General features: G+C 52.5%; 1 protein-coding gene across 1 annotated transcript; it reads right to left on the bottom strand.

The window, feature by feature from the left end:
- Window positions 1-15: 15 nt before the first annotated feature.
- On the bottom strand, window positions 16-20,539 carry RNF103 (ring finger protein 103). Its single transcript, XM_051974395.1, has 4 exons — window positions 19,775-20,539; window positions 16,753-16,892; window positions 5,376-5,491; window positions 16-1,911 (listed from the first exon to the last, which is right to left on the bottom strand). The coding sequence occupies exons 1-4, from the start codon at window positions 19,998-20,000 to the stop codon at window positions 453-455; spliced, it is 1,941 nt and encodes a 646-aa protein (XP_051830355.1). The 5' UTR covers window positions 20,001-20,539; the 3' UTR covers window positions 16-452.
- Window positions 20,540-21,406: the final 867 nt, after the last annotated feature.

Genomic DNA, 21,406 nt, shown 5'->3' on the forward strand with positions numbered 1-21,406 from the left:
GGAAAGTCTGCAGCCTTCTGGGTTTAAAATAATTTATTTCATAGGTTTCTTAAATTTCATGTCTCAGAGATACATTATTCAACCAAAGGTGCTGAACAGAGAGACTGTAAAAAGGGAGGAAACATTTAAGAGAAGCAACCGTCAATCTCATTGGACTCTGAACCCCAACTTGTCATCTCTTGCTGGGATAGACTTCTGTCTCGCCTTTTTGTGCTTACCAAAAACATCAACTGCCGAATCTCCAACGGAGTAAAGAAAAGTTTGTACAATTAAGTATGCATTCCATTTGACACACAAGGCAACCAAATAATTCTGCCATTAACGTTAGCATAATGTATATTTCTGGTCACTGCACTAACATTAAACTAAACTTCAAACCACAAAAACGCTGTGACTAACACTGACGGGGCGCGCCCTCGGCGAGCCCGGGCTCCGCGGGACAGCGCCGCCCGTCAGGACGCGGCGTCACTTGAGGGGGGCGGCCGGCGGCCACGCGGCGGCTGCTTCTTGTACGAGGGCCACCGGCAGACGGGGCAGCAGTGCCGGCCCCCGGCCAGCCACATGACGATGCAATTCTGGTGGAAGACGTGGCCGCAGGGCAGGCCCGTCAACGAGCAGCCGCGGTCAAAGTTCTCGAGGCAGACCACGCACTCAGTGCAGCGCAGCATGTCGGCGGGCCAGGCGGGCTCCCCGTCTTCCACCGCCCCCTCGGGGGGCCCGTCCTGGCGGCGGCCTCCTTCCGCGGCGGGGCCGGCCGCTTCCGTCTCCCCGCCCTCACTGTCCGAGTCGTCGTCGGGCTCCCGAGGGGCCTCCGACGCGTCCTCCTCGGACGGCACGCCAGGACCCCGGAAGCGCCAGGTGGGCAGGTGCTTGATGTAGTCGGTGGGGATCAGCGGGTGCAGCCACAGGTCCGGGAAGGCCAGGCGCTCGAGGAAGAGGTCGGGGTCTTCGTCCCAGTCCGAGTCCACGGGGAAGTTCTGGAAGGAGGCGATGGGGTGGAAGAGGTAGCTGGTGTACCAGTCCCACAGGCTGGAGAGCCACTCGAGGTTGTTGGGCTCCTCGGCGTGGTGCTGCCGGCGCCGCTTCTTCTCGAAGTAGTCGATGAGCAGCCCGTGGCCCAGGTAGGTGCCCAGGAAGAGCGCGGGGTGCGAGGAGTAGAAGACCCAGTCGGCGCGCACCCAGGAGGCCAGCGTGGTGGTGTTGGAGTAGCGCAGCAGCTTCAGGCTGTACTCGTAGAAGCTGTCCAGGTAGGGCAGCTGCAGGAAGCCCAGCACCGGCAGCCAAGAGATGATCAGCAGCGAGTTGTAGGTGCCCAGCGTGCTGATGAGCACCACGAAGCGCTTGATGGTGGCGCCCTGCGTGATGAACAGGTCCATCCAGGCCATCAGGTTCACCAGCACCAGGCTCAGCACAAACAGGTCGTTGACTTCGGGCTGCAGCGAGCGCAGGAAGGAGTCCATGGCGCGCAGGGACAGGAACTCGCCCGTGTTGTTCCCGTACCTGTAGATGCCCTCGGGCGTCCGCAGGATGTAGGAGGGCATGCTGTGGATGCCCAGCTCCGTCATCGAGCTGCGGTTGGGCCAGCTCTCCACGTTGACGAAGATGAACTCGACCCTCCCGGTGAACTTGATGCTGAGGGCGGAGAAGAAGGCCGGTGGCTGGTCCAGGCTGGCGAACAGGTAGATCTTTACCCAGTACTGGTCGCTGCGGTTCCACTCCTCCCGCAGGTGCTCCGCGTTATAAATGGTTTTGATGCGAGAAGCCGCGTGCGCGGTGATCCACTTGAAGATGTGCTCCGTCTCCATCTTGCGCCCGCTGTACTCCTTGAGCATCACCTTCCCTTTGGACGTGCTGGTCTGGGGCACGGACATGATGAGGGTCGAGCGGATCCAGCCTCGCCTACGGCAATACCTACGAGAGAACGACAGCGTGAGCCGAGAGCGCCACATCCCCAGCCCCCGCTTCACCGGGCAGCGCCCCTTGGCACTCCGCTCCCAAAGGGTCAAGGCTCCCCTCCCCAACCTCGGCCTTCCTTCCCAGGATGTCGGCTCGTGGCCACGGGCACCGCCAGCACCCGGAAAAAGCCCGGCCACGCAGGAGCCGTAAAGCATTTGTTTTTAATGTCAATGGATGAAGTGCAGATGTGCGATAAAAGTCAGAAAGGTGAGCCGGCTGGGAAGTAAGGAGCCGGGATGCTGAATGCGGAAATGCAGAGGGAAAGAGAGATCTGCTTTTTTAGAGAAATTTCTGATTTTTAGTTCCAAATTCTCTCCCTTTCTTCAGATGATGTCGTGCAAAATGTATTTCCATATTAGCCACATTGGGAAAAAAACCCACCAAGAAATACACAGAAAGCAAACAAATGGGCTCCAATCTATGGTCAGAGCTAGGCCCCTCTCTCTGGAGTGGAGACCACTGTTCATCAGGACCCTCCGGATTGGGAGAGTGGCTAAGTCCCTCAGGGCGTTCCCTGTCGCCCTCTTGCTCCGACTGTGAGGGGGATGTGCACTTGGCACAGTCGTATTCCCTCCATTCACACACCAGTTTGTCCACCCACTCCCCAACTGACTGACATCTCCCAAAGTCCCCCAAAAGAACTGCTATAAGTATTTTTGTACATAGAGGTCCGTTCCCATGGCTTCGATCTCTTTGGGATACAGAGTTTGCTGAGTGTAAAGGGAGTGAAGTTTTTACAACCCTTTGGGCCTGGTCCAGATTGTTTCCAGAATGGTTGGACCAGTTCACAACTCCACCAACAAAGCATCAGTGTCCCTATTTTATTCTTCCTGATGTCTGTCCTTTTTTGTCATGTTAGTCAGATCTGAGTATGAGGAGGCACCTCTGAGTTGTTATAATTTACTTTTCTAGTTATTAATGATTTACTGCACTTTTTCATAAAACTTGATAGCTTGGATTTCTCTTTCTAAAAACAGTCTGTTCATACCCTTGCCTATTTCTCATTTAGGGAATTCTGGTTCAGCTTTCTGTGTATTTGAGAAATGAGAAACATCCCTCTCACAGTAACAGCAAGAGGGTGACAGTGAGCGCCCGCAAAAGGCTCAGCTGCTCTCAAAATCCCAGAAGACCCCAATGAACAGCACTCTCTACCTCCAGAGACAGAAGCGATAGCTCTGAGTTCAGATCGGAGCCTATTTGTTCCCTTTATATTTCTTGGTGTTTTTTTTAATATGAGAAATTTGCAGTAAGATTTCCCCTCCTCTCCAATTTTCTGCTTTCGTCCTATAAATTTTCTTTTCTAAAAGGTCAAAGGTTCATCACGATTATTGAAATTAAAAAAAAAAAAAAAGGAAGGTGGAGGAACTGGCCAAAATGCTTCAGAGCAGCTGCCGGTGCTGGGCATCCCACCGCCTGCCTCTGCATTTGCTCCCCAAGCCCAGAACTCTTTTATTCAAATCCTCCTCCTAGGGGTCGGCTCAAAGGCCCCTGCCTTCACTGGGCGTCTCAAGGTAGGATTCCTATGACCCCAAAGTAAGTTTGCATTTCTTTCATCTGCAAGCAGTCTCTATTTCTCTTTGAGCATCTTCTTCCTAAGGAGATTATAATTACCTTGAAGGGAGGAACTATCCTTTACGGCTCCATCCCCAGCACCTGCCACATACAGTGGGAACTTGGCCAATGCTTGTTGATTGGCTGAATTAAGTCTAAATATCTTCAACGAATATGACGACTATAGAGAAGCACGTGAAAACTTCAATGCCCTGATGTAAATGGTAGGAAGCAGAACCAGGAGAACCACATGGAAATCCTGGCACAGCACACCAAGGGAAGGGGGCCGTGAACAAACAACCGAATGTTGTGAATTCTAAGATGACCTCAGGTGGACAGTGCCTTCTGTCCCTGAGATTCTCACATTTTTCTTATGGCTGACAACGGGGATCATCCCTGAGGGCTTTTCTGAACTGTGACTTGTATGGTTAGAAAAGCTAATTCTTCCAAAACACCAGAGAACTCATTCATGAAAGCTTTCATTTATTTGTAAACAAAGTCCTACCCAATATGCCATTCTAAAGGTCTCTTACTGGTTAAAAGCTCTTTGGATAATTCTCACCCCAACTAACAGGCACAAAGTGGGTAACTCAAGAGGAGCAGTGCAAAGGGATCACGTTTAATCGCTTCTGTGTCCTGCGATGGAGATGAGTCTCTACACCGAGATACTTGGATATACCCGGGTCACTCTGACCGATGCCACAGGTACAAGCATGGAGGAAGACCCCTGAACCTTAGGGATCACTAAAAGGACGGATTTTGGAAGCACCTCCCATAGCGCAGCAGTGAAGAACCCGTGATCATCAGCTCTGATCCCAAATCAGGATATGCAGCCTTTTTCAAAGTGTGGTTTTTGTGAAATCAAGACTATTTCCCAAAGTCCAAGGCATGGGGCAATTTCAGGTATGAAACCCAGCACCCATTCTCCTCGAGCTTCCCATCCGATTACAGGAAGAATAGGAACACACAGAATCAGTAGGGGAGAAGGAAAGGCCAAGGGATAAAGCACCAAAAAGGAGAGAGGGATGTGCCCTGAGAAAGAAGAAAAACCTCAGGGGGAAAACCAACTTTAGCTCCGTCTTAAAGGGTTCCAAGAGACAGGAGGGGGGACTGTGGCAGGCCCAGAAGTAGTGAGGAGGCCATCCGGACAGTACGGGGAGGTCGGGCACGAGCAGCCTGAGTGACTGGGGGCTGGTCAGCCCCGATTGCTCTGTGACACTGAGGCTCAGGATTCGGGGTCACCCGGACCTCCGATTTCTGCTGTAAAACTCTCCGTTTCTGCCACCAGGACCTGAGCTATCTGCTTGTGGGCTCAGGGAAAACTGGCTAGGACTTGTGACTGGTAGAGACATGTGACTTCCCGACACCGTTAGCATCAAGCATCAGGCCCAAGGGCGGGCACAGGTCTGCCACTTTGTGATATTCCAGCCCGGGGGAAAGAGGGACTGAGTGACTTTTGGGGTCAAGTATCAAGGGCATGGAAGCTCCCCCCTCACAGCCTGCTGGCTCCCAAGTGCTAAGGATGGGACGGAGCAGAGGTCAGCGCTGCTGGCAAGGGTGGCCAGAGCCAAAGGGAAGAATTCACCCACACACAGGGCACAAAGCAAAAAGGAAGCCTGTGGCTCCTCGCTTCTGACTAGAGTTTCACCAGAAGAGAAACCTCCTGGCGCTTAATTCAAGAAGGGGCCGAGCAGTTTCACAGAGGGGATTCTGGGTCACACTGATGCTGCGGCTCTGAGGGGGCCGTAGCAACCTCTTCTCGGCCACAGATGCCCACCAGCAGCAGCCCCCGCTCGGATCCCCGCCAGCCCCTTGGGTTTATGGCTCTTCCTAAGGCCCAGAGGACTCAGAAGGGCAGGAGTGCTTACCTGGGATCGCTTGAGCAGTTAAAAGTTCCTGTGCGGATTCCAAATCTGGACACCTTTTTCACCATTTTCTCCCAGTGGACCTTCCCCACCAGCGGACTTCTGTCACTTGCTATGACCTGCGGCCAAAAGAAAAGAGACAGAATTCAGCTTCCTCAATCAGAATCAAGCCCAGCTCTTGTAATTCAATTTCCTGAAAGTGAGCGCTCCTCACACAGGTGTCCAACTCTTCTGCCCTGTCACGTCTCCCCTGCAAACGCTAACCCGACAAAATGGACAAGGACCCCGCGGGGCCTCCAGGGCCAGATGTTACTCGGCTCCAACACCCTAACTAGCCATCCATCAGGCCAGAAGGTCCCTCCTCACCGAGTTACCAGGCCTGACCGTTCATTCTGTGACAAACTCAGGGAAATGAGCTTTCTGGGAAAACTCCAAACCAGAGCCACAATTCTCCGCAGCCAATTCTCAACTGGGGTTCAAGTGGTGGGAGGCGCTGACAGCCTTCCTAGAATCAAATTCTCAGCTGTCTCCATCTGGGAGGATGCCCTGGGGCCAGACACTCATTAAGTGCTTTAAATGGCAAGGACAACCAAGAAATCTCCGAAAATCCCTCTAATATTGTTGGCTGCTCAAAAAGGCAAATTTGAAATGTTAAAATGCTAAATGACAAATTGTGTTTAAAGACCCAATTATCCATAATGACAAATGACAGCTAATCCTCATTTCCAAAGAAGGTTGCAGCCGGCTCAAATAAAACACACAGACTGAATACCGACACCTGAATTTGGAAGAAAAGTTTCCCAATAATCAAAATGATTCTGAAACAGAATTACTTAAAAAGCTGAAACTAGTTCTCCAACTTTCTGGTCTCAGGACGCCATCACCTCACCTGCCCGCTCTCCCGGAATTCTGAATCTCATCCTTCTGCCGGAGGGATCCGGCTCTGTGACACACCCCTCTTCAGCGCCCCCTTCCCCATCAGAGAGGGCGAAGGTGGGAGCCCCCACCCCTCAGGGAATTCAGCTCCTCATTCCCTCCAGAACCTCAGTGCAGCAAGAATTTGGATTCAACTCCCACCACTTCAGGCCATTTCGTTCCTCACTATGCACACAGCCCGTGCCCATCTTTCCTCAGTGGAGTGTGAACTCCTGGAGGGCAGGGACCCTCTTGTGCCTTTCTCTGGATCTCCAAGTTAGCACACTGTTGTTTCTCGGTCGGGTCCTGCTCTTCATGACCCCATTTGGGGTTTTCCTGGCAAAGGTACCCGGCTGGTTTGGCCATTTCCTTCTCGGGCCCATCTGAGCCCTGAGGCGACTGAGACACACAGGGTGAAGAGACCTGGCCCGGTTCCCACAATGTCTGAAGCCAGATTTGAACTTGGGGAGATGAGTCTTCCTGACGCCAGGCCGGGGCTCTGAACCACTGCCCCACCCGCTGCCCGCCTGGCACCAGTAAGCGTTTAGCAGCTGGTTACTAGGCTGCCAACAGACCTGACCTTGGGGGCGCCCGGACCTGGCCCAGAGGGCTCCACGCTCGAAGGAAGTAAAGTTAACCCTCCCTTTCCCGGAGAGGAATGTTGGTGTTCTGGGGCCTCCTTTTCCCGCCATGAGCCACTCCTCCCCAAGGCCTTCGTTCCATCGGCCCCTTCTGCTTCGACGCCCTGCCATCCCACAGCGGGTCCAGGCCAGAGAGCAGGTCTCGTCCCTGCCCTCAAGGAGCTTCCGGTCGGATGGGAGAGATCACATGTGGACAAACGGGCCTGGCCTGGGCCTGAGAGGAGTTGTGGGAGGCGGGGAGCCAGGGAGGTCAGTGCTGGGGGGGAGGGGGAGGAACTGGACTCGGGGGCCACCTGCGCGGGAAGAGGAGCGAGGCCGCCTCCAGGTGAGACGAGGGGCCGAGGAGAGAGCCCCGAGTGACGGGCCCTGAGCGGGGCTGGGGGGAGACTGGAGGAGGAAGGGAAAGTGGGAGAGAGCCACTGTGGAGGGGGGAGGGCAGGCTGCCAGAGGAAGTGGAGCAGGGCTGCTGGCTGCAGGGAGGGCCCAGGTGAGTGGGACCCATCAGAAGAAGCAAAGGCAGAGGACGGGTGTGACTGACCCAGGCTTGGCTGGGCCTTAGAGATGATATAATGGAGGGGCCACCTGGTTTACAAGGAGTCAGGGGGGAGAGGGGAGGGGCGAGTGTCAGGGGTCCCAACGGGCTTCTAAGCCTTTCCCCCTTCCAGGCCTCTGCTCTGACCCCCGGCCCTCCCTTCTTGCGCCCACCAGGTCATCTCGGGCTGTCTGGTAGTGGGTCAGTGAGAGCGCCAAGAGCTGGGGCCAAGCCAGGCTCCTCAGGGCGCAGCAGGAGCTCCCATGGCCAGGGTTGCCCTCGAGGGGTTTCTGACCCGTGCTGGCCAAGTGGCCTCGAGGGGCAAGTTCGGGGGTCCATGAGATCTAGTCCCCAAGGGGGAAAAGGGGAGGGGGAGCTAAGCTGCACTGGGGGAGGGGTTTCCTCACCAAGTATCCCTTCAGTTATTAGGTATTTGTAAGGTACCTACTATGCGCAAAACCCTCCATGGCACTCGCAAAGCCGGACTGACTCCACCAGGAGGGAGACACAAATAGGAGGGGGAGGTGGTCTACAGGACAGACAGCCTTCCTGGGGTCACCCTGCAGGGGGTGCCCAAGGTCAGAGTAGAACTCCCCCCATCCCCCCCATGATCAGCTCAGTGGGGACATGCTGGTCCTAACAAACCTCCAGACCCCAGCTGGGACCCACTGCCCGTGACCAGGGCCATGCCCCTGTGTCTGAGGCCGGAGGCAGCGCAGAGGGCAGAGTGCCAGCCCGTGACAAAGGAGGCTGAGCCACCCTGAGGGAGGCTGAGTCACAGCAAGGGAGGTTGGGCCCATGGGGAGGGAGGCCGGGCTGTGCTGAGGGAGGCCGGGCTGTAGTGAGGGAGACTGGGCCCATGGTTGAGGGAGGCCGGGCCCATGGGGAGGGAGGCCGGGCCTTGAGCACTGGCCGTGTAAGCCTGGGCAAGTCCATGTCTCCATTTCTAAAAACGGGCCCAGCCGCAGCCGCCTCTCAGGGACATTAGGGACAATGTAAAAGTGCTCGGCAGAGCACAGGATGCCGGCGACCTCGGGCCTGTCCCTCCCTGGGAAGTCCGTCCCATCAGGAGGAACTGGCCACATGCCCAGGAGGACACGGGAGCAGGCCGCAGAGAAGGCCCAGGCCGGGGGCTCAGGTGGAAACAAAGGCCCAGGACTGTGCTCACTACAAGGGAGGCCCCAGGGAGGAAGAGCCGGAGCCCCTGAGGGTGAGGGTGCCTGCACCCACATAAGGCGCACACCCAAGAGAGCGCTTCCTCCCCCAGAGGAGAGTGACCCCGGCCCTGGGAAGTGTCCCCCTGCTCCCCACAAAGGGGCTTCCAAAAAAGCACAAAGACGCCAGCCTCCTGGATACCCCTCCCCCTTCCCCTCCTTTGCCCGCAGCTCTCAGCCGGCTCTCAGCAGTCTTTTGGACCCTGGATGTCTATGGGGGTCGGGGCCGCTTTCACAGACGCTCTAAGCTCACGTGCCATTCGGTTCAACAGGAGTCTCCGCCACCCCTGGGGGAACACAAACCTCGCGTCCTTTCTCATGATCCCTGAGGGGGGCGCAGAGTGTGGGGGGGGCACGGAGAGGGAAGGGAGCCCCCGCTGCCAGGCTTTCCCCCGCCCAGAGCGGGCTGGCGTGGAAGCTCTTCACTCTGCTGATGGCCGGACGGGGCTTTTCCCGCCTCCCGCCACGGCGGCTCTTCCTCCGTGCTCCCACAAAGCCCGGGCCGGCCTGGGAGCCACCCCTCCCCCCCAACCTGGAACATGGGGAGGGACACGAAGAAGCAGCTTTCAGGGGAAGAAACCCCGGCTCCATCACTAGTCATGGCAAACGCTCTGGCTGGAGAGAAACGCAAATTAAACAACTCTGGGATACCACCTGAGACCTTCAGATTAGCTAATGATGCAGAAAAGGAAAAGGCCACAAGCTGATGGGGGAGGACAGGAAAGGCTGGGGGAGCTGTGAAATGGCCCGACCACTAGGGGGCGCAGCTGGGAACTCTGCCCATCGGGGCTACAGGAAAGTGCTCCTGGTCTGACCTCGCCCCGGGGCATCCAGGGCACGCATGGCCCCTCTGGTGGTGGCCAGGAACTGGGAACTCGGGGATGCCCGTCAAGTGGCCAGTGGCTGAACTGAGAAACCTTGCAGGGAATTGTCTCAGGAAAACCTGACGGGATCCATATTAACTGACGCAAAGTGAAGGGAACAGAACCAGGAAAATATAGTACCCGGCCACAGCAAGCCTGCCATAATCACCAACTGTGAGACACTCAGCTTCTCTCTCAGTACAACCACTCCCCACAATTCCAAAGCTACCCCGGCCACAAAGAGAATTCTCTCACGAACTCAATACAGATTGAAATATTCTCTCTCTGCCTCTGTCTGTCTGTCTGTCTCTCTCTCTCTCTGTCTCTGTCTCCCTCTCTGTCTGTCTGTCTCTTCTCTCTCTGCCTGTCTGTCTGTCTCTCTGTCTCTTCTCTCTCTGTCTCTCTCTCTCTCTCTGTCTCTGTCTCTCTCTGTCTCCCTCTCTGTCTGTCTCTCTGTCTCTTCTCTCTCTCTCTGTCTCTCTCTCTATCTCCCTCTCTGTCTCTTCTCTCTCTCTGTCTCTGTCTCTCTCTGTTTCTCTCTGTTTCTCTCTCTGTCTGTCTCTGTCTGTCTCTCTGTCTCTCTCTTTGGCATAAGGTTAATGCAGAATTTACTTTGCCTGATTATATGTATCAATAAATTTTGTTCTTCTCCTGTCAATGGGTAGAGGGAAGAAGGAGAGTTTCTGGAACTAAAAACAAAATAATATTTTAAAAAAATTTTTAAAAGAAAGATTTTTCTGACAGATCCCTTCTACTGGGATCTTTATTCTCTATTATCTGAGCTAACATGGCTATGGACAATCTCCTGCTCACAACAACTTAGGATATTGTGTACACGAAAAGTGTGGTATGAGAGCTGGGGGGCTAAAAAGATGAACTAGGCATTTACTAGAAAGTTTAGGGCACGAAATGAACACAATTCTAACATTTAAAAGCCATTCTTGAGCTTCCAGAAAATCAACACATATAGCCATTACCTGTGGAATTTGCTTTATCCACTAAGTCTTAGGTTTTTAACAAAGGACTTTCTGTACTGAGTTTTCTTAAAGTTTGATTTAGACAATAAATTACCCCCTTCCTGACCTGAAAAGGGGATATGCTGCTGTCATCTAACAAACTATTTTCCCTTCCCCCTCTCTCATCAGCTCCTGGAGATATAGATCTCATCTCTATGTGAATGACTTTGAAATAAATGCCTCCGGCCCTCATGACTCCCTGAGCTCCAGTCTGACATTTTATCAGTCACTTTTTATTGAGTATCTACTATAGGCCAGAGATATTTCCAGCTGTCCGCCGGACACAGCCACTTGGACATCCCTTAAGTGTTTCTAATGCAGCATAATGAACCTAGAATTCAGTGTCTTTCTCCATGAATTCTGGCAATGGAGTGGGGCAGCATGGGCTCAGGGAGACCTCAGACACTTGCTGGCTGTGTGACCTTGGCCCACTCACTTAACTGGGCAGCCTCAGCTGTCAGTCACTGTAATAGCGGCAGCTCCCAGGGCAGTTCAAGAACCAAATGAGAAAATGTCTGTAAAGGGCCTGCGAGCCTCACGGCTTATGCACGGCTGCGGCCGTCCTCACAAAACTCGTCCCTTCTCCTAGCCCCTTATCCCCGTAGCGATGGCCGCCATTGTTCACGTTCCCCAGGGACAGAGTCACTCTCAGCTCTTCCCTCTCACCCATCTGCACCAGCTTCCCAGGCTCGGCCTGCCACCCGTCCCAAGGCCTGCCTGGACCACTGTCCCCGCCTCCCAGGGCCCCCAGAGCCTGTCTCTCCCCTCCAAGGGATATCCCAAGCCTGACCACAGCTGTCCACAACAAGTCTCACCAGGTCCCCGACGTCTTCCAGGTAAAGCACAGGCCTCGGTCAGAGCCCCCTTTCCAAGCTGATCCAAGCGACTCGTACCTGAGCCAGTTCTTTGTCCAGACCCGGGGCCTGGAACGCTCTCCCTCTCTGGCCCTGCCTTGGGGCTCCTGGGGCCCCTCCAGGCTCTGCCCCAGGACACTTGCTCTGCTCTGACTCCCCTCATGGTGCCCACGGGTCTCCAAGGCTGGGGAGGTCTCCCCGGTACTGACCGGGGGGCCACAGACAGATGCCAGTAAGCTAGCGAGAACAGCCCGCCGCACACAACAGGGATGCCTGAGATGGAAGACGAGGGGTCTGAGGGGATGGCTGCTGGATCACTCTGACACCATGGCCGCCCACTGTGAGGAGGGGGCTCAAAGGTCATGGCAAAGAGAAGGGCCCCGTCATCGCCACGGGGAGAGGAGGAAGAGCTTCAGGCTCCTTCCGGACCATCTCTCCTGAGATGTCCTCCTTTCAGCATCCCTTTCTTTCCCAACCGAAGCACAAGTCCCCCTTCACTTCCCTCCTGGTCTCAATGGGCAATCTTCTCTACCATTCTGAGCAAACTGCAAGTCTCCCGGCTCCGGCTAGTGATGGGCTTCCCAAAAGCCACTCCTGGAGCTGGCAAGAAGGGGAGGGAGGCGCTGAAGGTAAGGGCAGACATCTTCTTCCTTCACTGAATGAGAATCGACTCAGACATCTGAGACCCCATGATACTGAGAGGTCCCACGAAACAGGGCGGCCCCACGATGCCGAGGGACCCCACGATGCTGAGGGATCCCACGTACTGAGGGGTCCCAGAGTGGGGAGGAGTCCCCGAAGGCTGAATGTTTATCGATGAGCCCAGAGAGCTTCCCTATCAGACTGAAAGCTGCCTGCTGACACTCGATGGCGACTGCTGACGTGCCTTCTGGGGCGCTGGGCTTCCGGGGCCAAGGACCCTGGCCTAGGCGGGCGCCAAGATGCCGAAGTTCTGACCCCTTGTGTGTGTGTAACTCTTTGAGTCTGTTTTCCCACCCATAAAAGGAGGGGGATGGATCAGGGGAGGTGTCCTCCAGCTCGGTCTATGATTTTACAAGTTAGTATCAAACCAAGGGCAACCTAACTGCAAACGTCTTCAATCCTGTCCGCTGGACTTAGTCAAGGATGTTTCCATTTTCTGTAAGTCAGCATTTCATTATGACGAGGCATTTTCAATTAAATTTCAAAATCTACATTTTGGCCAAACGGCAGCCTTAAAGGGGGGGCTCAAGCCACAGACAGCAGCAAACCGAGGACATTGGGTATTATTTTGGTCCTTTTCCTGGGCGAGGTAAAAATAAAGTCAGAATGCAAACGCCTGACATTTTCTGTTTTGAGGCTGGTAGAGAAGGCCACGAGCCTGCGAAACGATGCCCCGGCAGTAAGAGGAGGAGCTCTGGACAATGTGGGGCACACCGTGGGGCCCTCCCGCGCTGAGGCTTCCCCAGAGGCACTGCCCCTCGTGTCCTGAGGCTGGTAGAAAGCCCCTTAGAGATGAGGGAGGCCCCGGGCCCTCGGTTCTCCCCCCCGCTTGCCCAGTCCGGCTGAGTGCGCCCGGTTCCCTCTATGCTGACGGCCACGCCAGCAGCGCGGTTAAGCAACAAGAGCAAAGCCGGTGGCCTGAGAAACAGCTGCTAAACTGTACGTGTCCTTCCATGCGGCTCTGCGTCCTGGGGCCAGAGCACGGAGCCCGGCGCGGGCCGCGGCTCAGGCTTACATGGCGACAAGGAGGTGCCCAGAGCATCAAAGGCCCCAGCAAGAGAAGAGAGGCCCAGGACCGGGAAGTCCGGCCACGACCAAGGGGAAAAGGATGGGCCACAGAAGAGACTGGCAGCGACGCTGTGTGCCCTGGGGCTGCTAGGGTGGGCTACGGGCAGCAGGCGGACCGTGAGGTTGGGCTTCTCCAAGACTGCCCAGAAGCTCTTGGAAAGAGGGCTGGAGGAAGGCCAAGCCTTCCACCAGGGGCCCGCCCCTCGGTACTCTCCAAGTTTCAGAGGACGCAAAAGGCTCCAAGGCGGGCGCCGAGACCCCGGCTGATCTGACGATAAGCTAACGAAGCCCACTGTCACTTAGAGAAAGCTCCAAGGCAGAGGCCTGCTGCCTCCCGACTGGATTTACACTTTTTAAACCCCAGAACAAAGATGAAGCTGCATGGAGAGCTACTATCAGCTGCATGATACTTCCCTATATGCTGACTTGAAAAGGAAATGGAGGTCACAGGAGAACAAGGATCCGTAGGAACCCCAAGGCAACAAGAAGGGCCCGGGTTCAAGGCCTGGCTTGGACCCTCACCAGGGACTCAGCAGTCAAGCTCTGGATGCCCTGGACAACTCCCTCAAACGTGGACTCCCCTCTGCCACAGACATCACAGACCCCATCTGAACACAGAGTCTCCGAGAGAGTGAAACCCGACTCCCGAAAAGAGAAGGAACACATCCTGTGGGAAGAGAAGATCCAGCCTCCTGATAACCTGGGGGCTTTCTGACAAACAGAGCTGACCTCTCTCTGACCATCCGAAGCTCACAGCTCCAGTTAAATGTCTTTGGAGGAAAAATAACAGAGCAGGGGCCTAGAGAATATTCCTATCTCCTCAACTCCAGGTACCCTCAGTTTCAATTATGGTTTAAAAAAACCAATCATATAACCCTTAAAAGTAACTAGAGCAAGTCCTTCTGCTCTGAGAAGCTGAGCTGGGTTAGCTCCCAAGGCCAACCTGGTCTCAGACATCTCACAGGGCTTGCCATTGGGTACGAGGGAAACCACGGAAAAGAAGTGGACACAGAGAGCCTTGTGCATCACCACCACCCCTGGAAAAAGGTCTCTCCTCTGACATCTCTCCATGATGTGGAGACGACTCCGGACTATCCACAGCAAAACCCGAGCCCTGGTGCACAAGCCTACCCTCCATCACTGGACCAGGATGGCCACATCCTGAGGGGCTCATCAACAGGAGGCTGGTGTCCATTTGATGATCATAAAGACTGTTCACAAAAGCACAGGGGCTGCCATCTTCCGTGGTGGAAAGGATATCGTGGCTAAAGAAATCATGGATTCTGAAAATATCCCATTAGTACTGATGGTGGCTTTGTCTTCCCAGACAAAGACCTACCAGGAAAAACATTCCTTTGCCAAGACTCAATAGGTTAACTGGTGTTTAGGTACAAAGTCCCTCTTTTCTACTTCCCAGTAACTTAATAGGTCAATTTCCCAACAACCCATCTGTCAACTCCACAAAGGTGGGGACCATATTTCATCTGAAATTTTTATCTCTAGGAGGCCCTAGAACATTATTCTGGACAATTTTTATTTAGCATCTACAGAGTTTTACATTTACAGAATTTAGCAATGCTGAATATTCAGCAGTTATCACTTGATACCCATGAAAGAGTTCCATTTGGAAGCAACTTTGCTAAAAATCTGCAGTCTTCACATGCCAGTGTTGATTCCAAACAGCCTTTGTGAGTCTGTTGCTGGCCAACACAAACTCAAGTGATAGAAAGATAATAATTCCTAGTTCTGGGAACCCAAATCTGGAAAGTCAATAACCATGAACATTCTGGTCCTTGGGACCTTTCCCTTCTATGAAATCCCGACATGTAGAACAGAGGCCAATGGGACAGTCTACACAATTTACTATCCCTAACATTTTAGCATCATTAAAACCATCTAAGATTTCCTTGGGAAGCCCCAATAGAAATAAACCCTAAGGGACAAAAAACAAGGAGCAAGTCTCTTCACACAAACTGAACAGGTCAAAGATGTTATAGCTTTAAAAAAGACATTCAAACACTCTTGATTGATGGGAGGGCAAATCCAAATGGCACCAAAAAAAGCGTCCCTGGACTCTCACACTTTATTGCCCTCCCCAGCCTGCAGTCTTCATCTATAAAATGGGGATAGTAACAGTTCCTAACTTTCTCACAGGACTGGGAAAATCAAATGAGATAAAGGATGCAAATAAGGAAGGCCCTTTGCAAGCTTTATAGCATTATATAAATATGAGTTATCATTATTATGCAATTAACCAATCAACATTTATTGAACCCCTTTTGTGTGCCAGATGCTAGAGAACCCAACAGGCCCTGCCTTCCAGGAGCATCCTTCTATCCAGGCAAATAATAGACATACTAAGCACACGCACAGTAAACACAAGGTAATTTGGGAGGAGAAAGGCCCTAGAACCCCAGGTCACCCAAAAAGGTACTTGGGCCTCCATTTGAAGTGAACCAGGTACTCGTTAGATGTGATTCCTATGGTTTATGGGATGCTAAGGCCAATCAGATCCCTGTCCTGCCATGGGTACGTACACTACATACAAGTGGCTCAGGAGCTTGCCAGGCTAGAGTAAGAACTTGAGCAGATCCTTCCTTGGCTGGTGGGCGCCGCTATTTCATCTCTCTAAATCTCGGTTTGTTCTTTCCGATGAATCGGCTTAAATCCCAGGGTTTCCGTGAGGAAGTACCAGGCAGATATAACTTCTCCCCAGGGATGGTTGCTATTGAGGACACTGTCTGTGGTATGGAGGGTAAGACAACTTGCCCAAGTCAATGCTGCCACTACTGGCCTCCATAGCAAGGTCTCCAGACCTCGTGTTCAGTCTTCCTTCTATTCTAACTGCCTCCTTCTGGACTCCAGGGAGAAGAAGAGGGAAAAATTGTACCTAAATTGGATTTCTGAGCCCTGAACTCTACACAATTAGCTCTATGACCTCAGGTCTCTTGTGCAGAAAATGAACATTTTGGGACCCTTAAAAATGTACATTTCAGAATTTAGTGGAAAAAAGTTAATGTTCCCACTGACATTATGTTAAAACTGTAGACTTCAGCCAGCTAATTGTCTGTAAGAGGGACAAATCAAGTACAGGCTCACCACCATGAAAGTGAAAACACTGGGTTTAATTATCAGTAGGATCCTTATCAGGTCTAAAAGGCCATGATTTTATTGCTCTGAATTTTGAAGATTAAAAACTATTATTTAATCAACTACACTAACTCGAGTTCTCCGGCTTGCCTGTATTTCCATCTCCACAAACACAATGAAAAGTCTGCCTAAACAGCTTCTCTTTTTTGTTTTTAAAATGCTTCAAAAGCAGACAGAACTACACAAGCAAATACCCATCTATTCCAGTCTGGGGAACAGGAAGAGAAAAAGACAACGGGAATCAAGACACTCAGTCTTCCTTTTATTCCCTTGGGATTCAACAGCCTACAGCTGACGCACAAAAACTGCCTGTTATCACTGCCAGGAAGAGCTGGCTCAGAAGAAGCCTGGTGACAGATAAGCCCCTCTCTGGAAGGATCACCTGAGTTCTGAAGTGAGTGTGAATGAGCCACTGAGCCAAATACCTGAACCAGCCAAATGCCGTCTTTGGTGTCTTCCACCAGCTCATAAAAGTGCATTTCACCACTAAAGTTGGTGCTCGAAGCAGACTCCGACGCTTCTTCTTCCTTGAGTGCAGAGTAAAGCTCACCTTCCATCAGGTCTCCTAAAGAAGGAAAAAGTTAGAGAAATAAAACTTCAAAAAGGACAAAGGGACAACATTCACCTGTAAACCTATTCCTTTCATAATTTCTGGAATGAGCTTTACATAGCTAAACACTATCACTTTGTTGTATAGACACATAAAGCTGAGATTTATATTGACATTGTAGAATTTCTATCAACAGCTAAAAATAAATCACAACAACCCTAAGACTTTCTACAGTATATCTTTTTACTTGGGCCACATATAAATAGTCTGTTGTTAAATAAGACTGTCATTTTAGAGATTTAATAACTGGGATGCAGAAGGACTTGCTGGATGTCACGTACCAAATGAATAATGGAGCCTGCAGTATTATTAAGTGTCAAAAACCTGACCTTTCAAAACAAACAATAGAAATTGTGAATTTTCACCATCAACTGAACTCTAAAGAAAAACACAACTTAAGGTACAGTCTCTAACTTAGCTTTTACTGAGATAGGAAGGGGTAAAACCATCCTCAGCTAACATCAACACAGCAGCTTTTAAGATTATACGCAACAATCTAGTTAGTTGTCTAGTTTTTAAAACAATTTTAATTTCATCTGTCTAGGACTAAAACTTATAATACTATATTTGTACAGCTAATCAGGTCTACAGGACTGATCTCATTTCTTATATTAGTAGTGCTTGTTTATTAATATGCATATTAAGAGCCTTTGATTTTGGCTACTTCACTAAATTCTCTTAATTAGAGATGAAACCCATAATAAAACACACTAAAATAAAGGACACCATCTTTAATTGGAAAAAAATGAATTCTTTTTTTTTGTAGAGAGAGAACATGGGACTAGTTCACATATGAATTTAATAACACCGTCACCTTTAAGTCATTAAAAAGTAAATCTGCCAGAAGAGTTAATATTTATGTCTAACCCATTAAACAAGCTGTAGGGGATTGCTGAAGGAAATAATTTAGCCTTACAAATATAAAGTAGACCACACTAGAAACAAACAAAAAAGAACCATTGGTTTCAACAGTTACATACCGAAAGCCAGCCTGGTATGTTCTTGATCCAGGAAGGAAAACTTAAAAGCAAATATACATTTCTTTGTGTACATATGTGTATGTAGGGAGGAAGGACAGGAAGGACAAGGAAGAAACAAATCTTTTAAACAAATACATTAATATTTCTCTTGTGCAGAAAATGAACATTTTGGGACCCTTAAAAATGTACATTTCAGAATTCAGTGGAAAAAAGTTAATATTCCCACTGACATTATGTTAAAACTGTAGACTTCAGCCAGCCAATTGTCTGTAAGAGGGACAAATCAAGTTCATGTGTTACATTTGGTTTCACTTTTTGGTGTTTTAATCCATTAACCTACAGCTGTCAGGGCTAAGGACTAAAAATGCAGGGGAAATGGAAATTCAAACCAAGATAAGAAAGGATCATCAAAGAAAAACATTCTCCCAAACTTCCTTTTCAAAAAAAAAGAAGAGCCTCCTTAAAGTTTCACCTATCTTTCCCCAGTTTTTTCTAGAGTTTAAAGTACAGATCTCACTCTTAGTACAAGGCATTCTTCTCTATTAAAAATCTATGTTCCTCCCTATAAATGTTAAGCCTGAGGCCTAGGCATCTTCACAATCTGATTTACCAAGAGTTCTAACAAGCAAGGAAACAAGGGCAGGCTGCCTTGGTATTACACACAGTGCATAGGTTTATACGTGTACACAAACATGAAATTTACACTTAGAGGTATATATACAGGAAAATCTGGAGAATATATACATGGATACATACACATACACACTTAATTTATAAACTGAAATTTTAAAATGACTTATTTGTCGTAAGAATATTTTCAAATGGTCCGAAATCATTTTCTGTTTGTCTATAACCAAAGTTGGAGTTGCTGAGAAATCCTTAAATCTTTAAGGAGGTTTCCTGTTCAAAGTGTTACTTACTTTCCACAAACTTAAAAAAACAAAACATACAAATCATTTCAGTCTCCCCCATAAAGTGAAGGAATCTCACATTTTCTTTCCCAGGACCCTGGAAACTGAATTATTTCCTTAAAACTTCACAAAATTGTTGGTTTAAAATTCTACAGGCTCTTTATTTTATTTATGGGAGGAAAAGGCCCCAGGATATAAAAAAATGACAGCTGCAGTGCCATGCTCCATCATGGGGATAACCACTAGCCCTTACACAGCACCATGAGGTTAAATGGGTAACTTGGCAGAATGGACAGAAGGATGCCCTCAAAAGCATGGCTTCAAGTGTTGCCTCAGACACCCGGTGGGTGACCCTGAGCAGGTCACGCAGCCTTGGGGTTCCAGGAAGCTGGAAATCGCAGGTAAGGTGGCCCCCTGCAGAGGGAGAAGGGAGCTCTGGATACCAAGAAACTCGGAGGGCCACTTCTTGTGCCTCTGACGTTTGCAAAGCTAGAAGGAGCTCTCATTCTCTCTCTCTCCCTCTCTGTCTCTTTTCTCTCTTTCTGTCCCTTCTCTCTCTCCCTGTTTGTAGTTTCTCTTTCTGTCCCTTTTCTCTCTCTCTTCTGTCCCTTCTCGCTATGTCTTCTCTCTGACCCTTCTCCTCTCTCTCTCTGTCCCTTCTTTCTCCCTGTCCCTTTCTTTGCTCTCCTTTCTCTCTCGCTGGAATCTCAGGGGCAGGCCGGTGGTACCGCGGAGAAGCTCGTCTCTAGGACCCAAAGCCCCGGGCTCCAGCCTCAGACTCGCCGCGGCGGTGTGTGCCCCCGGCCGGGTCTTTGCCGCCCCTGCCCCCACCCCCGCCCCTCGGCCAGTTGTCTGTCCAGGCGGCTGACCAGGGGCCTGGCTGGGGTGGGGGGGGGCGCCGCGGGTGCAACCCCTGGCCCTGCCCAGCAGCCCCGCGCTCCCTTACCGGACTTCTCCACCAACTCTCGGACATCCTTCTTCTCGGGCAGTCCGGAGTAGCCCAAGCCCCGGCACTCCAGGATGGTCTTCAGCTTTTTAAAACTCAGCGCCACCGGATCCACCAGCTGGGTGGCCAGGATGCCCGTCTCGTACCACACAATGGCCTCGAAGAACCTGGCCAGCACGAACAGGACCAGGAAGTAGAGCAGCAAGAAGAAGAGCTTGAGCCACATCTTGGCTGCGCTGCCTCAGGGCGCCCCGAGTCCGACCCGAGGCTCAGCGGGGGAGGGGGCGGCCGAGGCAGAGCGCGCTGCGGGAGCCCAAGGACGCGGCCCGCATCCCCCGGTCATTCCGGGGCGGCCATGGGGGCGCTCACCAGGGGCCCGCCCGGGGGCGGGCGGGAACCAGCGGGGGCGGAGGCCGAGGTCGGGGGACCCCCATCAATGGGGGGCCTCCCCGAAGGCTAGCTGGGAGGCGTCTGCAGGAGGGGGGCCCGGGCTCGGGTGCGAGGCGGGGGACTGGAGAGGGGCTGCAGGAGAGATGCGGGGAGTCCCAGCAGGGGGGGCTGCAGGAGGGACGTGGGGAGCACCAACGGAGGGGGTGAGCAGCGGGTAAGGCCGGGCGGGGTTAGGGGTTCCGGGTTCAGTCACTGCCAGAGGCCTCCGGAGCCGGCCGCCAAAGGTTCCGAGGAGGCGCGGGCCGCACGACCGAGGGAGGCGAGGGCGGACCCCGCCGCGGCCGCCGCCGATGCAGGCCGGAGCCAGGCCACCAGGCCTCAGCGGGCAGGGGCTGCGTGTCCTCCGCGGACGGCCGGCGGCTGCAGGGCGCGCTCCTTGGCCCCGGCCCCCGGCCTGTGGGCGGCGCGGGGAAAGGCGAGCCGCGGGGGCCCACGCCGCCGGGCCCGGGACTACTCGCGGGGCGGGAGGCGGGATCCCCGCGCGGCGTCGGGCCTACGCGCTCCCGGTCCGGGCTTCCCCGCCGTCCCGCGACCCCGAGCGCCCAGAGAGGCTGCCAAAACCGAGACCGAGAGCTACACCGAGACCGAGACCGAGACCGAGACCGAGACGGCGACGCCGCCGCCTTCTGCCCAGCGGCGGATCAGCTGCGGCCGCGGCCGGGCCCGAGACATAACAACTGACGTCAGTGGAGGGCGGGACCGGAGCCGGGACCTGGGCGGGACTTAGTTGGGAGGCGGGGCCTGCGGAGACGGGGGCGGGAGCCGTAGAGCGCTCCAGCGCTTCTTTGGGATGTGTCCTCTTCCCGACTCGTGACGTAGGGAGGGAAAGAGGGAAGAGGGAGGAAAGAAGGAAGAGAGGAAGGAGGGGAAGTAGGGGAGGAGAAAAGGAGGAAGACAGGAAGAAGCAGGGCCCTCTTATTGGCTGGTTCTTCCCAGAATTTTCCTTTTTAGGAGCCCCTCCCTCTACGTCTTTTTTCTTTCATCAGGTCTCCCACCGCGTTCCTAGGGTGTAGTTCCCCCCCCCCCCTTTCGAGTGTAAGCTCCCCGAGGGCAGGGGCTGCTTTTCTTCTTGTACTGGATTCCCGGAGCTTAGCACAGAGTAGGCGCTTAATAAGTGCTCGTTGGCTCGACTTGCAATTAGATTATTTGTGAGAGAGCTCGGAGATCTGGACTATCTAACTT

The sequence above is a fragment of the Antechinus flavipes genome, chromosome 2 (assembly GCF_016432865.1).
Source record: "Antechinus flavipes isolate AdamAnt ecotype Samford, QLD, Australia chromosome 2, AdamAnt_v2, whole genome shotgun sequence".
In the NCBI taxonomy this organism is placed as follows: domain Eukaryota; kingdom Metazoa; phylum Chordata; class Mammalia; order Dasyuromorphia; family Dasyuridae; genus Antechinus; species Antechinus flavipes.